The sequence below is a fragment of the Bos javanicus genome, chromosome 20, assembly GCF_032452875.1.
Source record: "Bos javanicus breed banteng chromosome 20, ARS-OSU_banteng_1.0, whole genome shotgun sequence".
Taxonomy (NCBI): domain Eukaryota; kingdom Metazoa; phylum Chordata; class Mammalia; order Artiodactyla; family Bovidae; genus Bos; species Bos javanicus.
Genome location: NC_083887.1, coordinates 22863187 through 22880568, shown reverse-complemented (window position 1 = coordinate 22880568; position 17382 = coordinate 22863187). Strand labels below are relative to the sequence as shown.

Here is a 17382-nt window from a genome sequence, read left to right as displayed (position 1 = left end):
AAAAATAAAAACAAAATAAAAAAGCAAGCCAACCCCAGGAACAACCCACACTGTCAATGAGTTTCCATACGTAATTCAAACAAACAGTCAAATGTCAACCACTTGTGGAGAACACCATGGATTTCCTTGGTTTTTAATATGTTTTTCTTTTGAAGGTAAAATAAAACAGGACAAAAAGTTATACATAAATGCCAGTTCCATAAAGGCACTGCTGTTGCAGCAGTCTTACACGACTTCTAAGATCTTTCCAGATGTAATGTCTTTTGTCCACATCTGCATGTAAAGCCAGTGGCCACTAGCGTTTTGATTCCCCAGATATCAGGAATTCCAGGAAAATCCTCTACTAAAGCACCAACCACACTCAGCTTTTCAAGAGAAAATCATTTCACCCTGGTTTTACCCAACAATATAATATTTAGAATCTATGCAATTGTCTAAATCTGTTATGACCTTTCATGTTTTTAACATGATAACAGAATTATATGATAACAGGATATATATTTTTATAACAGGATATATATTTTTAACATGATAACAGGATTAACATGATAACAGAACTATTCAGCTATCATTCAGTTAACTGTAATTCTGCGGGTTGCTGTAAATGGTACCCTGGAGTTCTAAAAAAAAATAAAAAATTAATGTAATCTAGTCAACTGGTCTTAACTAAATCCTCATTTGTCCTGAAGACTGCTAAATTTGAGCCAGAGTTAGAGAGGTGAGTTCAGGGTTTAATAATTATAAATATTAATTATAATATTAATAATAATAACAAAAACAGCCACAATTTGAAAGTACTTAATGCACATCACCTGGAGAAGGAAATGGCACCTTACTTCAGTACTCTTGCCTGGAAAATCCCATGGACAGAGGAGCCTGGTGGGCTACACTACATGGGGTTGCAAAGAGTCAGACATGAATGAGCAACTTCAATTTTTTCCTAATGTACATCAGGCAAAGTGACAGATGCTTTTTATACGTTATTTTAGATTCTCACAACAACCTTGCTAGGTAAGCATCATTTCTTCTATTTTACTGCTGAGGCAATTAAGGCCCAGAGAGGTCAGGTAATTTGCTAAGGTCACACAGTAAGAAGTAGTTCTACAATTCCAACCTATTCTGCCCGTGCTCTTTCCACCATACCACAACACCTCTGGAGAGAAATGATTGAGAAATAAAGATGGTAGAATAAAAAAAAAAAAAAAAGAGAAATAAAGATGGAAGTCCCAGGGAAAGAGTTAGCTTACAAGGGGGAGAATCAGGTCTACGGTGGGGAAATAGTCACGAGTTGCTCACATGAAAGGTGCTATAAGAAAATAAATATTATAAATTAACATTTTAACTGTGTTCTGGGCTCAGACTTGTTAGGAGCCACAATACTGGAATAGATGAATTCATTATGAAGGGTTAGTTCTTCATACTCAGTTCTAGCTCCCTCAAATTAATCTTAATAAATAAACCTATTGTGTTCCTGTTTGGATTACGTAATTCAATAATGTCATTTTTTAGCCAGTTTGAGGTCTTTGGATTTCAGCGTATTTTCACTCTTGCTGATTGCCATCAGTAGTACAAAGAAAGGGAAAGGCTGCAGTGGGCACAGCTGTAACAATCACTTTGTCTACAGTGCTCATATCCAAATTCTGTGTGAATCGGCACATTCTGAAGATACACACAAGCATATGCATAAGGTAATTACTCAGAAATCTAAATGTAAATCTGTAACTTGACAAAGCACTGAACTAAAATAATTCACCCATGAAACCAGATGTAGCTTGAAGAATAGGTAGTAAACACACTATGGCCTAGAGCAGGAAAAGGGGGGAAAAAAGAATTTTCTTAATGAGTCTTTCATGGACCACCATTTTCACTGTATAGCCAAAACAATTAAATAATCAAAGGATCTTAGCATTCTGAGGAATACTCAGATGTTATTGCAAGTGGTTTAGGTATCAGATATTTTAAAAAAATCTTCTAAAAATATTTATTACACTTAGAGAATGGAAATTTCTTGTACTTACAGAGAGAAGGTGCATGATTACACATAGGTGTGTATATATATATATGTATACATATATACATACACACACACACACAAACTTCATATGCAGAATGTGCATGCATAAACTGTATGGCTGAATACATGTTTTTTTTTATAAGAATAGGTGAATTTCACAGTAATTTTTTTCCTGTGGAAAATTACCTCCACATTGGAAATTGGGAATCAGAAAAATATATCCTTTCACTGCAAATAATAACATAGTGATAAGTCATTACACAACCTCAGAGGAGATAATGTATCAGCAGCAAGATAAATTTGGGCAGCATCTATTCCTGGAGGGAATTAAGAGATATTTACAAAACTACAGCAATGTGATATTGGGTTAGTAGATTGAAATATATATATGATTTTTTTCTTTTATGTTACTTATTAAATGTATGTATTTTTAAAGATCTGAACAAAAAGCTAATGAGAATAAAGATGGTACTATCTGAAATAACTGGTGCGCTTGAAACCCAATTTTTAAAATTTGTAGGTAGGAGCACTTTAACAAGACTAACAGACCATAAGCTTGTTTTTCCCTTGCAAATGCTGATCAAATGAGAAGTGAACATTTAGAATAGGTTTGTTTCCTATGTGAAATCCTCTTTCCACATCACACACACACACACACACTCTCTCCCTGTAAACTGTAAATCCCTACATTGAACTAAAGATGCAAAGAACCAAAGGATGAGTTAAAGCAGCGTTTTTACCTTTTTGTTGATCAAACACAGATGGAGTACTGAAATCCATGGTTGCCTGTCTCATCATCTACCATCAGAATGGCAAAAAGGATCCAGGTCTCTAGAGAGGAAAAAACACCGTCTCACACGTTACAGTCAACACAACAGTCAGATACAGCAGCCCCTGCCAAGCCCTCTGTTTGAGAATTCAGTGTGCATTAGAGCTGCAGGTCGTTGTCAAGGCAAATAATGAAAATAGGTAAATGTTATTCCTCTAATACCTGACAGGAAAAAGACTTACTTATGGTCTCACTCATCAGCTATCCCCGTGTGTAAGTTATTAAACACTCTCCAGCCCCCAACAAAGAGAGAGAGAAAAAAAGCTCAAACCCTGAAAAATGGTGTTCATGGAGGGCCACCTGCCTTGGATCTGGGCCAGGAAAATACTGGAGGTCACGGAGATTCAGCAGCTGGTGTGTTGCTTTAAACCAAAAGAAATCTCAATGGGTGAGTGAGGATTCACAGGGCCAAACAGAGCATGTGCAGAGCTGCCAATGCAGTCTGGATTCGGCTGTGTTCTTGGGGGAGTGAGAACTGCATTTGGGTCATGTGAGCAGAGTGCCATCTCAATGGAATAGCACGTAAATATTGTAGCAGGAGGCTGCTGCCCATGTGCTGTATGGAGTCGTTACAGGCTTTCCCCACTCATCTCTAGTCTCCCTTCAATTCTGTTCTCCAAATGACAGGGAGGATGGGGGAAGGAAGCGGCGTTTGAAAGGTTGCATTTCAGGGCTCAGATATCCATAACGATAAAATTAAAACAGTGTGCAATCTCAAGGGTGTTTAGAGCAGTATTATACGCGGTGGGGAAAAAAGCCTCAAAATCACCTGAATGTGTATCAATTGAGGAGCAGCTTGGATAAATGGTAGCAAATTCATACTCTAGATTTAAAACTCTGAAGTAAATCTATGTGAATTTATTTGGTAGGATGATTCTATTAACAAATGGAAAAAGTTATATATTTCATTTGTTTACATTTTTATTAAACCAGAAACCACCTACTGTATATATAAATATGTTTATGTATGTTCATAGGAACAGAGGAAGGTGTATGAAGATATACTGTTAACATTGGTTCCCTCAGGGGCTTCCCGGGTAGCTTAGCTGGTAAAGAATCCACCTGCAATGTAGGAGACCCTGGTTCAATTCCTGGGTCAGGAAGATCCCCTGGAGAAGGGATAGGCTACCCACTGCAGTATTCTTGGGCTTCCCTGGTGGCTCAGCTGGTAAGGAATCCGCCTGCAATGTGGGAGACCTGGGTTTGATCCCTGGGTTGGGAAGATCTCCTGGAGAAGGCAACAGATATTCACTCCAGTATCCTGGCCTGGAGAATTCCATGGACTATATAGTCCATAGGGTCACAAAGAGTCAGACACGAGTGAGTGAATTTCACTTTCAGGGGATTGCAATTGCAGTAGGACATTTCTAACTTGTTCTTTTTCTACCTCTGTATTTTTAGGCTTATCATAATAAGCCTATTATTTTATATTTGTTATTAAAAATCTGATATAATAAATTCAAAACAAATAAAGCTCTACATTCAAGACAATCAGATATTTGGAGAAGTCCAACAGTCACATAGAAGATACTCTCGTAAATGCTGTTGATAATGATAATAATTTAAAAATTTTAATTAGTGTGTGACTATAAAAATAAAAGCAGAAACCAACAGTTTTCTTCAATACACAAACTTCTTTCTTATCTCTTGCCTCTCACATTTTCCCCATCAACACAGTGTCTGGCCTCAGTTCCCTGTGACAATACTATGACTTACTCACCTTCCTCATATCAGTCTTCCCCCCGCAAATGCCCTGTGTTCATCTTACTTAAAAAGCAGGCAAAACCTACTTCTTATAAATCATTACCCAAAATGTGCTCCATAGATGCACTTCTTAAATTTCCCAGTGCTGTGTGTTGTTTGTTTGTTTGTTTGTTTTTTGCATTAAATGTGAAAGTCAGACTTTGGGGACTGAAGAGTGAATTGGTGAAGACATTTTGGCATAAGCTAGTGGATATTCTGCTAAGGAGAGATGGCCTAAACTCACCCAACTGACTGAGGTAAAAGGACTTGTGGCTGCTTGGTCCCAAACACTAGAAAGATTAAGGACTTAGATTAACTTCCTTTTAATTCATTTGTTCATTAACTCATCAATGTTTATGGAAAGATTACTATGCTCCAGTTATTTTGACAGGCACTAATGATGCAGCTGTAAGCAAGATAGGAAAGTTTTCCAGGCTCAATGAACTTCACCTTGGGTGTAGCTTCTGCTTCTGGCTACACTGCAGGAATAGGGATTGGATTTACTCTCCAGTTCAAAGAATTAGAAAACTAAGCAAAATATTTGAAATGATATTTTTCAGACAGCAGGCAATGTAGACCAGAGATCCCTGGGAGAAGAGAAGTGAACTGAGTCTGATGAGTCTCGCTGGCTGCTTGGCGAGAATTTTCAGGCTGAGGCACAGGGAGGGTGTGGTGGGTTCAATGGTGCCCCCACCACAAAGATGCATTTGCTTCTTAATTTTCAGAAGCTGTGAATGTGACCTTATTTGAAAAAGGGGTCTTTGCCTATGTAATCAAGTTAAGGAGCTCAAGGTGAACTCATCTTAGATTATCTGTGTGTGCTAAGTCACTTCAGTTGTGTCCAACTCTTTGTGACCCTATGTTTTGCAGCCTGCCAGGCTGCTCTGTCCATGAGATTCTTCAGGCAAGAATACTGGAGTGGGTTGCCGAGCCTTCCTCCAGGGAATCTTCCCGACCCTGGGATCGAACCCTTGTCTCTTACATCTCCTGCATTGGCAGGTGGGTTCTTTACCACTAGCACCACCTGGGAACTCCTAGATTATCTGAGTGGGCCCTGAATTCGACGACAGTTGTCCCTAGAAGAGACAAACGTAGTGAAGTCAAGTGACCAGCGATTGCAGTGATGCAGCCACAGGCCAAGAAGGTACAGTTGAAGCCACTAGAAGCTGAAAGAGGCAGGAACAGATTGCCTGCTAGAGACTTCAGAGATAGTATGGTGCTGTTGACACCTTGATTTTGAACTTCTGGTCTCTAGACCTGTGGGAAAATAAATTTCTATATTCTCAGCCACCAAGTTTGTGCCAATTTGTTGCAGCAGCTTCAAGAAACTAACACAGAAGGGGGCTTCCCAAAATGGGTGCAAGTCTCTATAATGTGACATTTCTGTGCCCATTTATATCATTACCAAAACCAAAAGAAAATACAGACAATTCCATGTTTGTAAAAGGGCTACTTGGGGCTCATTTTAAAGAAAAGTGTCAGAGTATAAAGGACACGAGTTTGTTTTTTTTTAGCTGTGTGATTTGGGCAAATTACATAACTTTTTGAGCCTGTCATAATCTGTGGTATGGGTACCCTACCCCCTAGCTTCCTGTGAGAGTTCTTATTGCTCAGTCCACTTCTCAGGCTGCAGACATAGAGATGATTTTTTTCTGTACAACCAGAGCCAAGTGTAAGATAACATTTGGTTGTTTTTTGTCAAGTGTGTTTTGAATAAGGCCATTATTCAGACATATTCACACACTTTTCACAGATATCGGGTGCCTGTGATTCACTAACCCTTATCTGTAACGTAGGAGGGAAAAGAGGAGGTCTGCGTGACTGTGCAAAATCTGGCTCTGTGCCCCCTCTCCAGATCATCTCTCACTACCCTCCCTCTGTTCTCACATCCGGCCACACTGGTCTCCTTTCTGTTCCTGGGTCATGCCATGCCCTTTCCCAAACTCCCAAAACTTTGCTATTTTTTCCCTTCCCTTGGAATGCTTTTTCCCCAGTTCAAATGTCGCTGTTACATCAAGGCTTTCTCTGACCACGTTTTCTAAAATAGTCTTTCATTCCTTCACCCCATTTGTCACTTCCTTCTTCAGCATGCCACGGTGGATTAACAATGAGGAATACCCTCCCCAGGAAGACAGGCCTTTGCCCATGTACAATATCTCTCTACTCCAGAGCTTCTCTGACTACCTATGGTAAAGGTTGCTGTTGTTCAGTAGCTAAGTCATGTCCAACTTTGCTATCCCATGGACGGCCGCACGCCAGTCTCTCTTCACTATCTTCCAGAGTTTGCCCAAACTCATGCCCAGTGAGTCAGAGATGCTGTCTAACCATCTTATCCTCTATTTCCCCCTTCTCCTTTTGCCTTCACTCTTTCCTAGCATCAGAGTCTTTTCAGAGGAGTTGGCTCTTTGCATTAGGTGGCCAAAAGAGCTTCAGCTTGAGCATCAGTCCTTCCAATGAATATCCAGGGTTAATTTCCTTTAGGATTGACTGTTTGATCTCCTTGCAGTCAAAGGGACTTTTTTTGGTCAGAACTCTTCACTATGACCCGTCTGTCTTGGGTGGTCCTACATAGCATGGCTTATAGCTTCACTGAGTTACTCAAGCCCCTTCACCATGATAAGGCTGTGAGCTATGAAGGGGTGTGGTAGAGAACCAGGTTTTTAAAATTTTCAAACCATCATGAAACTGATGCATTAATAAAATATGATAAAAATAATTTAAAAAGAAAAAATGATTTATAGAAGGCAAGCCCCAATCTTTATTATTAGATTCAACAGGCATTAAGTTATATCAATAAATGTAATCCAAACAAGGAATAATAAAAGAACTTTTTAAATGTACACATTGTTCACTGAAAGTACAGTTAGTCATTAATATGCTGTGCCATCCAATATGGTAGTCACTAGCTGCATATGACTTTTTAAGTTTGATTAAAATTAAATGAAATTTTAAAAAATCATTCCCTCAATCACAGCAGCCACTGTGATGAAATTTTGTCATAATTAAAAACTTTTGTTCTTTAAAAGATGCAGGTCAGAAAATGAAAAGACAAAACACAAACAGGAAGAAAATATTTATAAAACATATCTAATAAAGGATTTGTGTCCAGAATATGGGCTTCCATAGTGGCTCAGTGGATAAAGAATCTTCCTGAAATGCAGGATACTTGGGTTCAATTCTTGGGTCAGGAAGATTCCATGGAGAATGGAATGGCAACCCACTCTAGTATTCTTGCCTGGAGAATCCCATGGACGGAGGAGCCTGGTGGGCTACACTCAATGCAGTTGCAAAGAGTCAGACAAGACTGAACAACTAACACTTCACTTCACTTCATCCAGAATATACAAAGAATTTTCAAGAACAAAGATGTGAACAAAGATGTCACCAAAGAAAATATATAAATGGCAAGTAAGTATATGAAAACATGCTCAGCCTTATTGCTCATTCAGTTCAGTTCAGTTCAGTCACTCAGTCGTGTCCGACTCTGCGACCTCATGAATCGCAGCACGCCAGGCCTCCCTGTCTATCACCAACTCCCGGAGTTCACACAGACTCATGTCCATCGAGTAAGTGATGCCATCCAGCCATCTCATCCTCTGTCGTCCCCTTCGCCTCCTGCCCCCAATCCCTCCCAGCATCAGAGTCTTTTCCAATGAGTCAACTCTTCGCATGAGGTGGCCAAAGTACTGGAGTTTCAGCTTTAGCATCATTCCTTCCAAAGAAATCCCAGGGCTGATCTCCTTCAGAATGCACTGGTTGGATCTCCTTGCAGTCCAAGGGACTCTCAAGAGTCTTCTCCAACACCACAGTTCAAAAGCATCAATTCTTCGGTGCTCAGCCTTCTTCACAGTCCAACTCTTACATCCATACATGACCACTGGAAAAACCATAGCCTTGACTAGACAGACCTTTGTTGGCAAAGTAATGTCTCTGCTTTTGAATATGCTGTCTAGGTTGGTCATAACTTTCCTTCCAAGGAGTAAGCATTTTTTAATTTCATGGCTGCAATCACCATCTGCAGTGATTTTGGAGCCCCCACTGTTTTCCAATCTATTTCCCATGAAGTGGTGGGACCAGATGCCATGATCTTCGTTTTCTGAATGTTGAGCTTCAAGCCAACTTTTTCACTCTCCACTTTCACTCTCATCAAGAGGTTTTTGAGTTCCTCTTCACTTTCTGCCATAAGGGTGGTGTCATCTGCATATCTGAGGTTATTGATATTTCTCCCGGCAATCTTGATTCCAGCTTGTGTTTCTTCCAGTCCAGCGTTTTTCATGATGTACTCTGCATATAAGTTAAATAAACAGGGTGACAATATACAGCCTTGACGAACTCCTTTTCCTATTTGGAACCAGTCTGTTGTTCCATGTCCAGTTGGAACTGTTGCTTCCTGACCTGCATACAGATTTCTCAAGAGGCAGGTCAGGTGGTCTGGTATTCCCATCTCTTTCAGAATTTTCCACAGTTTATTGTGATCCACACAGTCAAAGGCTTTGGCATAGTCAAGAAAGCAGAAATAGATGTTTTTCTGGAACTCTCTTGCTTTTTCTATGATCCAGCGGATGTTGGCAATTTGATCTCTGCTTCCTCTGCGTTTTCTAAAATCAGGAAGTTCACAATTCATATTGCTCATTAGGAAAGGCTAAATCAAAATCACAATGAAATACTACTACACACTTACTGGAATGTCTTTGAAAAGCTAAAAACATACTGTTTGCTGGTGAGGATGCTAGAACTGTGACACATTGCTGATGGGAATGCAAAATAACCCAGCCATTTTAGAAAAGTTTGACTGTTTCTTAAAAAGTAAAGATAAATATGGCCCAGAAATTCAAGTCCCTGGCATTTACTTAAGAAAAATGAAAACATATGTTTTCACAAATACCTATATGTGAATGTTTATAGCATTTTATTTTCACCCCAAACTGGAAACAGCTCAAACATTCAACAACCAGTAAATGAATGAACAAGCTGTGGTACACCTATATCCTGGAATACTACTCAGCAATGAAAAGGAATTGAGTCCTTATACATCAAAGAATGATGGAATATTAAAAACGCACTTGACTGAGTGAATGAAGCCTGATTCAAAACACTACATTCTGCATATCTCCACTTATAAGGAATCCTTGTAAAAGATACAAAGAAAATAGAAATCAGAGGAGTGTTTTCCATAGGGAAGGGAAAAAAGTACAAAGGGACCAGAAAGAACTTCTGCAGTGATAGAATACTCTCTATCTTAATTATGGTGATGGTTATACAATCTCTATTCACTTCACAAACTCAGAGAAGTAAACATTTCAATAGGGTGAATATTGCTAAATCATATCTCAACAAACCTCAAAGAATAAGCAATATAAAATACATTTCTGTAATTTAAATAATAATGTTATCCTAAAATGTTTTAAAACACACTTGAAAAAATTAAAATGAATGAAAATAGCAAGTTTAAAAATAAGTAAGTGTGAAGAAAACATAGGTAGTACTCTCTTTGATAAAGGTCATAGTAATACTTTTTTAGCTCTCTCTCTTCAGGCAAAGGAAACCAAAGTAAAATCAAACAAATGGGACTATCCAAACTAAAAATCTTTTGCACAGTGAAGGAAACTATCAAAAAAGGAAAAGGTTATCCCACTGTATGGGAGAAGATACTTGCAAAAAATATATCCAAGTGATTAATTTCCAAAATATTAAAATAACTCATACAACTTAACATAAAAAAAAAATCAAATAACTTGACTTAAAAATGGCAGAGGATCTGAACAAACATTTTTCCAAAGAAGACATACAGATAGCCAACTGTCACATGAAGGTATTTAATATAACTAATCATCTGCTACTGCTGCTAAGTCACTTCAGTTGTGTCCGACTCTGTGCAACCCCATAGACATCAGCCCACCAGGCTCCCGCATCCCTGGGATTCTCCAGGCAAGAAGACTGGAGTGGGTTGCCATTTCCTTCTCCAATGCATGAAAGTGAAAAGTGAAAGTGAAGTCGCTCAGTCGTGTCCGACTCTTAGCAACCCCATGGACTGCAGCCTACCAGGCTCCTCCATCCATGGGGTTTTCCAGGCAAGAGTACTGGAGTGGGGTGCCATTGCCTTCTCCGAACTAATCATCAGAGAAATGCAAATGAAAACCACAATGAGATATCACCTCACATCTGTCAGAATGCTGCTGCTGCTGCTGCTAAGTCTCTTCAGTTGTGTCCAACCCTGTGCGACCCCATAGACAGCAGCCTACCAGGCTCCCCCGTCCCTGGGATTTTCCTGGCAAGAAGACTGGAGTGGGTTGCCATTTCCTTCTCCAATGCATGAAAGTGAAAAGTGAAAGTGAAGTTGCTCAGTCGTGTCCGACTCTTAGCGACCTCATGGACTGCAGCCTACCAGGCTCCTCCATCCATGGGATTTTCCAGGCATGAGTACTGGAGTGGGGTGCCATTGCCTTCTCCGTCTGTCAGAATGACTACTAGCCAAAGGGCAGTAAGTAACAAATGTTGGTGAGTATGTGTAAGAAAGGAAAATCTTGTGCACTATTGGTGGGAAGGTTAATTGATATAGCCACTGTGGAAAACAGTATGGAGATTCCTTGAAAATGAAAAATAGAGCTACCATCTGTTCAGTTCAGTTCAGTCACTCAGTCGTGTCCAGCTCTTTGCAACCCCATGGACTGCCATATAATCTAGCAATATCACTCTTGAGTATTTATCTGAAGGAAAAAACCTCACTAATTTGAAAAGATACATGTACCCCTGTGTTCATTGCATAGCCAAGGTATAGAACTACCTAAGTGTCCATCAATAGGTGGATGGGTAAAGAAGATATAGATGCAGAATGAAATATCACTTAGCCATAGAAAAAGAACTCTTGTCATTTGAGAGAGCATGATGGACTGGGAGGGTACTGTGCTAAGTTAAATAAGTCATACAGAAGTAGACAAATACTGTACTGATTTCACTTACAAGTGGGATCTAAAAAACAAAACAAATGAACAAACATAATAAAACAGAGACTCATAGACACAGAAAACAAACAGATGGTTGCCAGAGAAGAAAGAAAGAAAAATAAATAAGTGCTTATTTTTCTTATATTTGTGTACACATTTAGATTGTAGTTAACAAACTAAGCTTAAAATATCATGTATTTACCACTACTCTACTGTGTGTGACTTTCCATACCAGTGCGAGAGCACTCAAAATGGTCTACACCACGACTGTGGAGACAAGCCCCTTACCACAGGCTTGGAGGTGTGGCAATGCTTAATTACTGCAGCTATTTCTAAATGGTTATGTTTATAAGTACTCTCAGTTTTTTAGCATATCTTGTATTGAACTGGTGACAAGCCAAGGTCGCACCAGTGGTGGCTCACACTTTGCATAAGTTTGGTTTAAATTTCTCTTCCTTTGACTCTTACCACGATGGTTTCTTCCTACCATCCAGGTCTCAGCTCAGAGAGGCCTTACCCAAACTCTGAATTCTGTGTAAGCTGACTCCTTGCCCAACTCCAATTGCAGTTAATAAAATGTCTTCATTTTCCTTCTGTGACTGTCACTATCTGTAATTACTGTGCATTTCATTATGTCTTCATTATCTGTATCCCTAAGCTGTCTTTCCCCAGACTTCTCAGAGTGTTTCAACGGACTTTTAAATGCCTGAGTCTACATCCTGGACTGAGGGCATTTTTCCAGAATGCTGAAGGCCACTTTGCCAGCTCTGGGGGTTAGGCCAGAAATGCCAGGGAGCTCTTCATTCCCTCCCCCAGTCCAGAGCGGCCCTCAACCAGTGACTCTTGGGAGCTGGTCTATAAGCTCTAACTGCTTTCGGTTTAGATATAATGATTCTGACATGTGCCGTTTCACACCATTTCCCAACATTTCCCTTTACGGATTAAGCTCTGCTGCCACCTGCAATAACTGATTTAATAACATTCTTTTTATGGGCTGCCATCCCCCTCCTGTATGACATCCACCCATCCACCTTTCCTTCTCATATTTCTTGTATTTCTCAATAAGTCACTTGCATTGGAATCATTGTCCCAGGATCTTCTTCTGGGAAAACTCAGATTAAGACATTTCTCCAGTAGAGGATAAACCTCATAAAGACCCTTGTCTACTCTGTCCACTGCGTGACCCCAGTCCAGATGCTGCTGCTGCTGCTGCTAAGTCACTTCAGTCGTGTCCGACTCTGTGCGACCCCATAGATGGCAGCCCACCGGGCTCCCCGTCCCTGGGATTCTCCAGGCAAGAACACTGGAGTGGTGAGGCACAAAGGGAGTGCTAATGAATATTTAGTGAATGAAGGACTTCATTGGTGGACTTCCCTTGCCAAAGTTGATGATTTGTTGTTCACTGACAATGTTGCATTAGAACTCAATTAACCATTGCATATTGGAGTACTTTCTTCCTAAGAACTTTCTGGTGAGTTCTTCTGATAACCTTGACATTTTCCTGTGTAAACAAAAACCCATGTATTTGTGAATTTCAGATGTGCTGCCATGTTTCAATAATATTCTGATAGCGCTGTAAACTGAGGGTGAACTTCCAGAGAGGTTTCAGGTATTCCTACATTTTATTCAGGTGAAACCAGAGCCTTCACCAGGATGAGCTCATGTTAAGGAAGTAGGAGGTACAATGACAGCATGCAGGCAGTGACGGGCCTGGGCATCAGACAGCTCTGAGTTTAAGTTCTACCTTAGCACATTTCTAGCTTTGTGAGACTGAGCAAATTACTTAACCACAGTTATGAATGAGGATAAAAAATATTTATCTCATAGGGTTGTTGTATGGATGACCCCATGGACTGCAGCACCCCAGGCTCTTCTGTCCTCCACTATCTCCCAGAGCTTGCTCAAATTCAAGTCCATTGAGTCAGTGATTAATTACATACTACGACAATAATATTTTAGACATATTGGGTTAAATACAATAAATCACTAAAATTAATTTTACCTTCTTTTTACTTTATGCATGTGTTTACTAGGAAAATTAATATTACACATATGGCCTGCACTTTATTTCTATTGGCCTGTGCTATTTTACAGGATCTTGGAAGAATCTTTAGGAAAGTCTAGTTAGCTGACTGGCTCAGCCATATTTCTTATTGTCAGCAGGACTAATGGGCCACAATTTGAAAGAGGGTAGAGAAGGAGGAAAGGAAACATGGCCATACTGAAGATCGTGGAAGACTGAAGAGCCCAGAGAAGCCAGTATCATCATTTTCATTGTTACCGTCACTATTATGTAACCCAGGAGTTAATCACCCACTCTTCAAGCATCACCTTTCTTTTTTATCAATCTATGGGCTGCCTTGGGCTTCCCTGGTGGCTGAGTGGTAAAAAATTTGGGTTCGATCCCTGAGTTGGGAAGACCCCCTGGAGAAGAACACAGCAACCCACTCCAGTATTCTTGTCTGGAGAATCCCATGGACAGAGGAGCCTGGCGGGCTGCAGTCCATGGGGTTATAAAGAGTCTGACATGACTGAAGTGACTGAGCACACACGCATGCACGCACACATGTATGCACAGGCTGCCTTAGCCTAGGTCTCTGTGGAACTGGAGTTTCTTCTTGGTGATATATTTCTTCTTGCCACTTCTAGCCCCTCATCTCCTTCTCACCTGGAAGCTCCCTGACCTTGATTGAATGCTTCTACGACAACCACACAGTTGGGGATGAAGAAGCAGTGGCTGCTCAAGAATATTCTCAACTGTAGAGAAGAACAGTGGACCACATGATAAAGGAGTCCTTGATGCTGTCCTTGGAGTCAAGGACTTTATAAAGCACTTTAAAATCTGTTCTTTTAAAATCTGGATACTGATCAAAAGCTAATTAAGGCCTATTCTATTAATAGGCAAGTCCATATGAGGTTCCCTGGTGGCGCAGTGGTAATGAATCCACCTGTCAATGCAGGAGATGCAGGTTGGACCCCTGGGTCAGGAAGATCTCCTGGAGAAAGAAATGGAAACCCAATCCAGTACTCTTGCCTGGGAAATCCCATAGACAGAAGGAGCCTGGTGGGCTACAGCCCATAGGGTTGTAAAAGAGTCGGACACAACTTAAGTGACTAAACAACAACAACAAGAAAGCCCATATACTTAAGAATTCCACTGTTTTACTCTGAACTCTATTTTTTATAAAATCCTGGAAGAACACTATTAAAAACTGAGGATGCCTATCACTTTAGATTTCCAACTATACCCAGTTCTCATAAACAACAGTATGAACTCTCTCCCTATAAAATATACTGCATATAAAATATGAGTGTGTGTTATCCTTAGGACAATTCTCATATCGCTTTGGTCTTACTCCTCCAAACAAACATTTAACACATACTATGTGTCAGGGACTCAACATATCAAGAACTCAAAATATTGTCTAATTACAAAGAGAGAATATTCTTTAATTACAAATAGGGTAAGGTTGAAATTGTCTGACAAAAAGACTTGGAAAATTTCAGCCTTACCCTATTTAGCACTCAGTCATACATTACATATGGACACCTCTCTGACTGATATTTGCCTGTGATATAATCAGGTTAGTTTTATACTCTCAACCAAGTTCTACATTCCCAGAAGGCAGTTGAAAGACAGATCTTCTCTCACAGCACCAAAACAATGCTACGCACACAGTCAGTAGCCAGTACCAGATACGGCTTTGCTAAACACTAAATGTTAAGTGCCCAAATGGACAAACCCAACTTTTTGCAAAATGGTGAAGTAGGTGATGGAAGCCTCTGTCTGCAGAGTCAGTATTTCTCTCTGTCCTCTATCCAGTCAGCACAGTCGCATTCCTGGGTAGTGTAGACACCCCATCTCTGGTTTTGTCCTGTTTTCCTTTTATTTTTAGTTTCCAAACTACTATAACCTTTTCTTTCTCACGCACATCATGATGGGAATTTGGTGAGTACTGGGCATTCTAGCATGCTCAAGTTAATCTGTAGAAATGAGTTTATTCATCAATTATATGATAAATATTTAATGAACACTAACTGTGTATCAGACAATGGTCTTGGTGCTAGGGACATGCTGATGACCAAAATAGAGATGAGACCCCCATTTATGAGAAACTTTCAGTTCAGGGATGATTTAGGAGGGCCCTTCTGTGGCTTCCTGGCATTTCAGAGGGCTTGGGTGCTTTTCTTGGTCACCAGATGGCTGGGGAAGTATCTCTGAATGATTGACCCTCCCCATAACTGGGCATGAAGAATGCTCTCCCTTTTATCTCTCTTTTCTATTGACTAATGCTGCTCCTCTGCTCTTTAAGAGACAGGTTTGCTAGCTTACCTTGCCCAGATGAAAAATGTAAAGGAGTTGCTCACCTTGTTATTAGAGCTGGATGTATTTAAGCTAATACTTTGGCCACCTCATGCGAAGAGTTGACTCACTGGAAAAGATTCTGATGCTGAGAAGGATTGGGGGCAGGAGGAGAAGGGGACGACAGAGGATGAGATGGCTGGATGGCATCACCGACTCGATGGACATGAGTTTGGGTGAACTCTGGGAGTTGGTGACAGACAGGGAGGCCTGCTGCTGCTGCTAAGTCGCTTCAGTTGTGTCCAACTCTATGCGACCCCAGAGACGGCAGCCCACCAGGCTCCCCCATCCCTGGGAATCTCCAGGCAAGAACACTGGAGTGGGTTTTGATACTCCAATGCATGAAAGTGAAAAGTGAAAGTGAAGTTGCTCAGTCGTGTCCGACTCTTAGCGATCCCATGGACTGCAGCCTACCAGGCTCCTCCATCCATGGGATTTTCTAGGCAAGAGTACTGGAGCGGGGTGCCATCGCCTTCTCATGGAGGCCTGGTGTGCTGCAATTCATGGGATCGCAAAGAGTCAGACACGACTGAGCTGAACTGAACTGAACTGAAGCTAGTACTGGCTGGTAGGCATTGCTATTATTACCACAGGTGTTCACACATTAGAATAATTTTGGTCTTTTGAAATCTAGAATATATATTTTTGAAATGCTTCTTTCTCTAAACTGCATTTATTTCAATTTTAGATTCCATCTCAACTGGAAAGATTGAGGATTTACATTCAGTTGCATCTGTATTTTGGCTATTCCTCCATTAATACAATGGATTTGGGAAAATACAGAAAATAAAATCTAATACAAACCCAACTCCCGTTGCCTTTAAATATCTGTGGATGTGAACTTGCTGAACATCTCAAAAGTATTTTTTAAAAGTTCTAACTTTGGCCACATATTCTTTCCTTCTATTTTCAACTCATGAATTATTGGCCAAGTTCAAATGAAGCCCTGTGGTTTGAATTAAATTGGCAAGTCATAGGTGGCCTGGCTTCAGCAATCTTAACTGCTCCCCTCCTCCCCTTCCTGGCAGACTCTGGAGTGTTTAGAAGATATTTTTCTTTGCATTAATTTTTCTGAGAGGAAATCCTTGTGAGACATCTAGTTGAACTTGGCTCTCCAAAGTTTCTTGTAGAGTTAGAAAAACAAAAATTTGAGGTTACTAAGCAGGTTAATGGAAGAGAAACCTGTAGCTGTTTTCTTAGAAATGTTGCTAATGAGGCCAAAGTCTCACTCTGTGGAGTCTCTCCGTTTTGTGACCATAGTCTGTGGCCACAAAGGGGACAGGACAAGATCAAGTGCATTGCTGTAACCGTGCCAGTCTCTGCCAACTGCAAGAAGAACATCACACAATGTGAGACCCTCTTGGTAGATGAGAGCCCCGGTATGATCCTGTAGGTAAAGCTTCTTGAATTTTAACAGGCACACATATCACTTGGGAGTTGTCCTAAGATATAGATCCTAATTGAGTAGATCTGGGTAGGAGCCAGAAAT

The 17382-nt window shown here is 40.4% G+C and overlaps 1 protein-coding gene and 1 long non-coding RNA gene across 6 annotated transcripts in view; one reads left to right on the top strand and one right to left on the bottom strand.

Annotated features, from left to right (window-relative positions):
• The window catches only part of ANKRD55 (ankyrin repeat domain 55), a 110191-nt gene extending 106867 nt beyond the window's left edge, over window positions 1-3324 (bottom strand). Inside the window, exons 1-2 of one of the 5 annotated variants that reach the window (XM_061393494.1) lie at window positions 3148-3324; window positions 2755-2845 (exon numbers count right to left, since the gene is read on the bottom strand). In XM_061393494.1, the coding sequence (XP_061249478.1) occupies window positions 2755-2812 (58 nt within the window). In that variant the 5' untranslated portion in view covers window positions 2813-2845; window positions 3148-3324. Of the gene's footprint in view, window positions 1-2754; window positions 2846-3025; window positions 3092-3114 lie in introns of those variants that run through there. The other 4 variants (XM_061393491.1, XM_061393490.1, XM_061393493.1 and 1 more) reach the window with 4 other exon arrangements.
• A 4304-nt stretch (window positions 3325-7628) lies between these two features.
• On the top strand, window positions 7629-16701 carry LOC133233565 (uncharacterized). Its single transcript, XR_009731756.1, has 2 exons — window positions 7629-7994; window positions 16582-16701. It is a non-coding gene; the product is annotated as an uncharacterized LOC133233565 (long non-coding RNA).
• The last annotated feature ends 681 nt before the right edge of the window (window positions 16702-17382 follow it).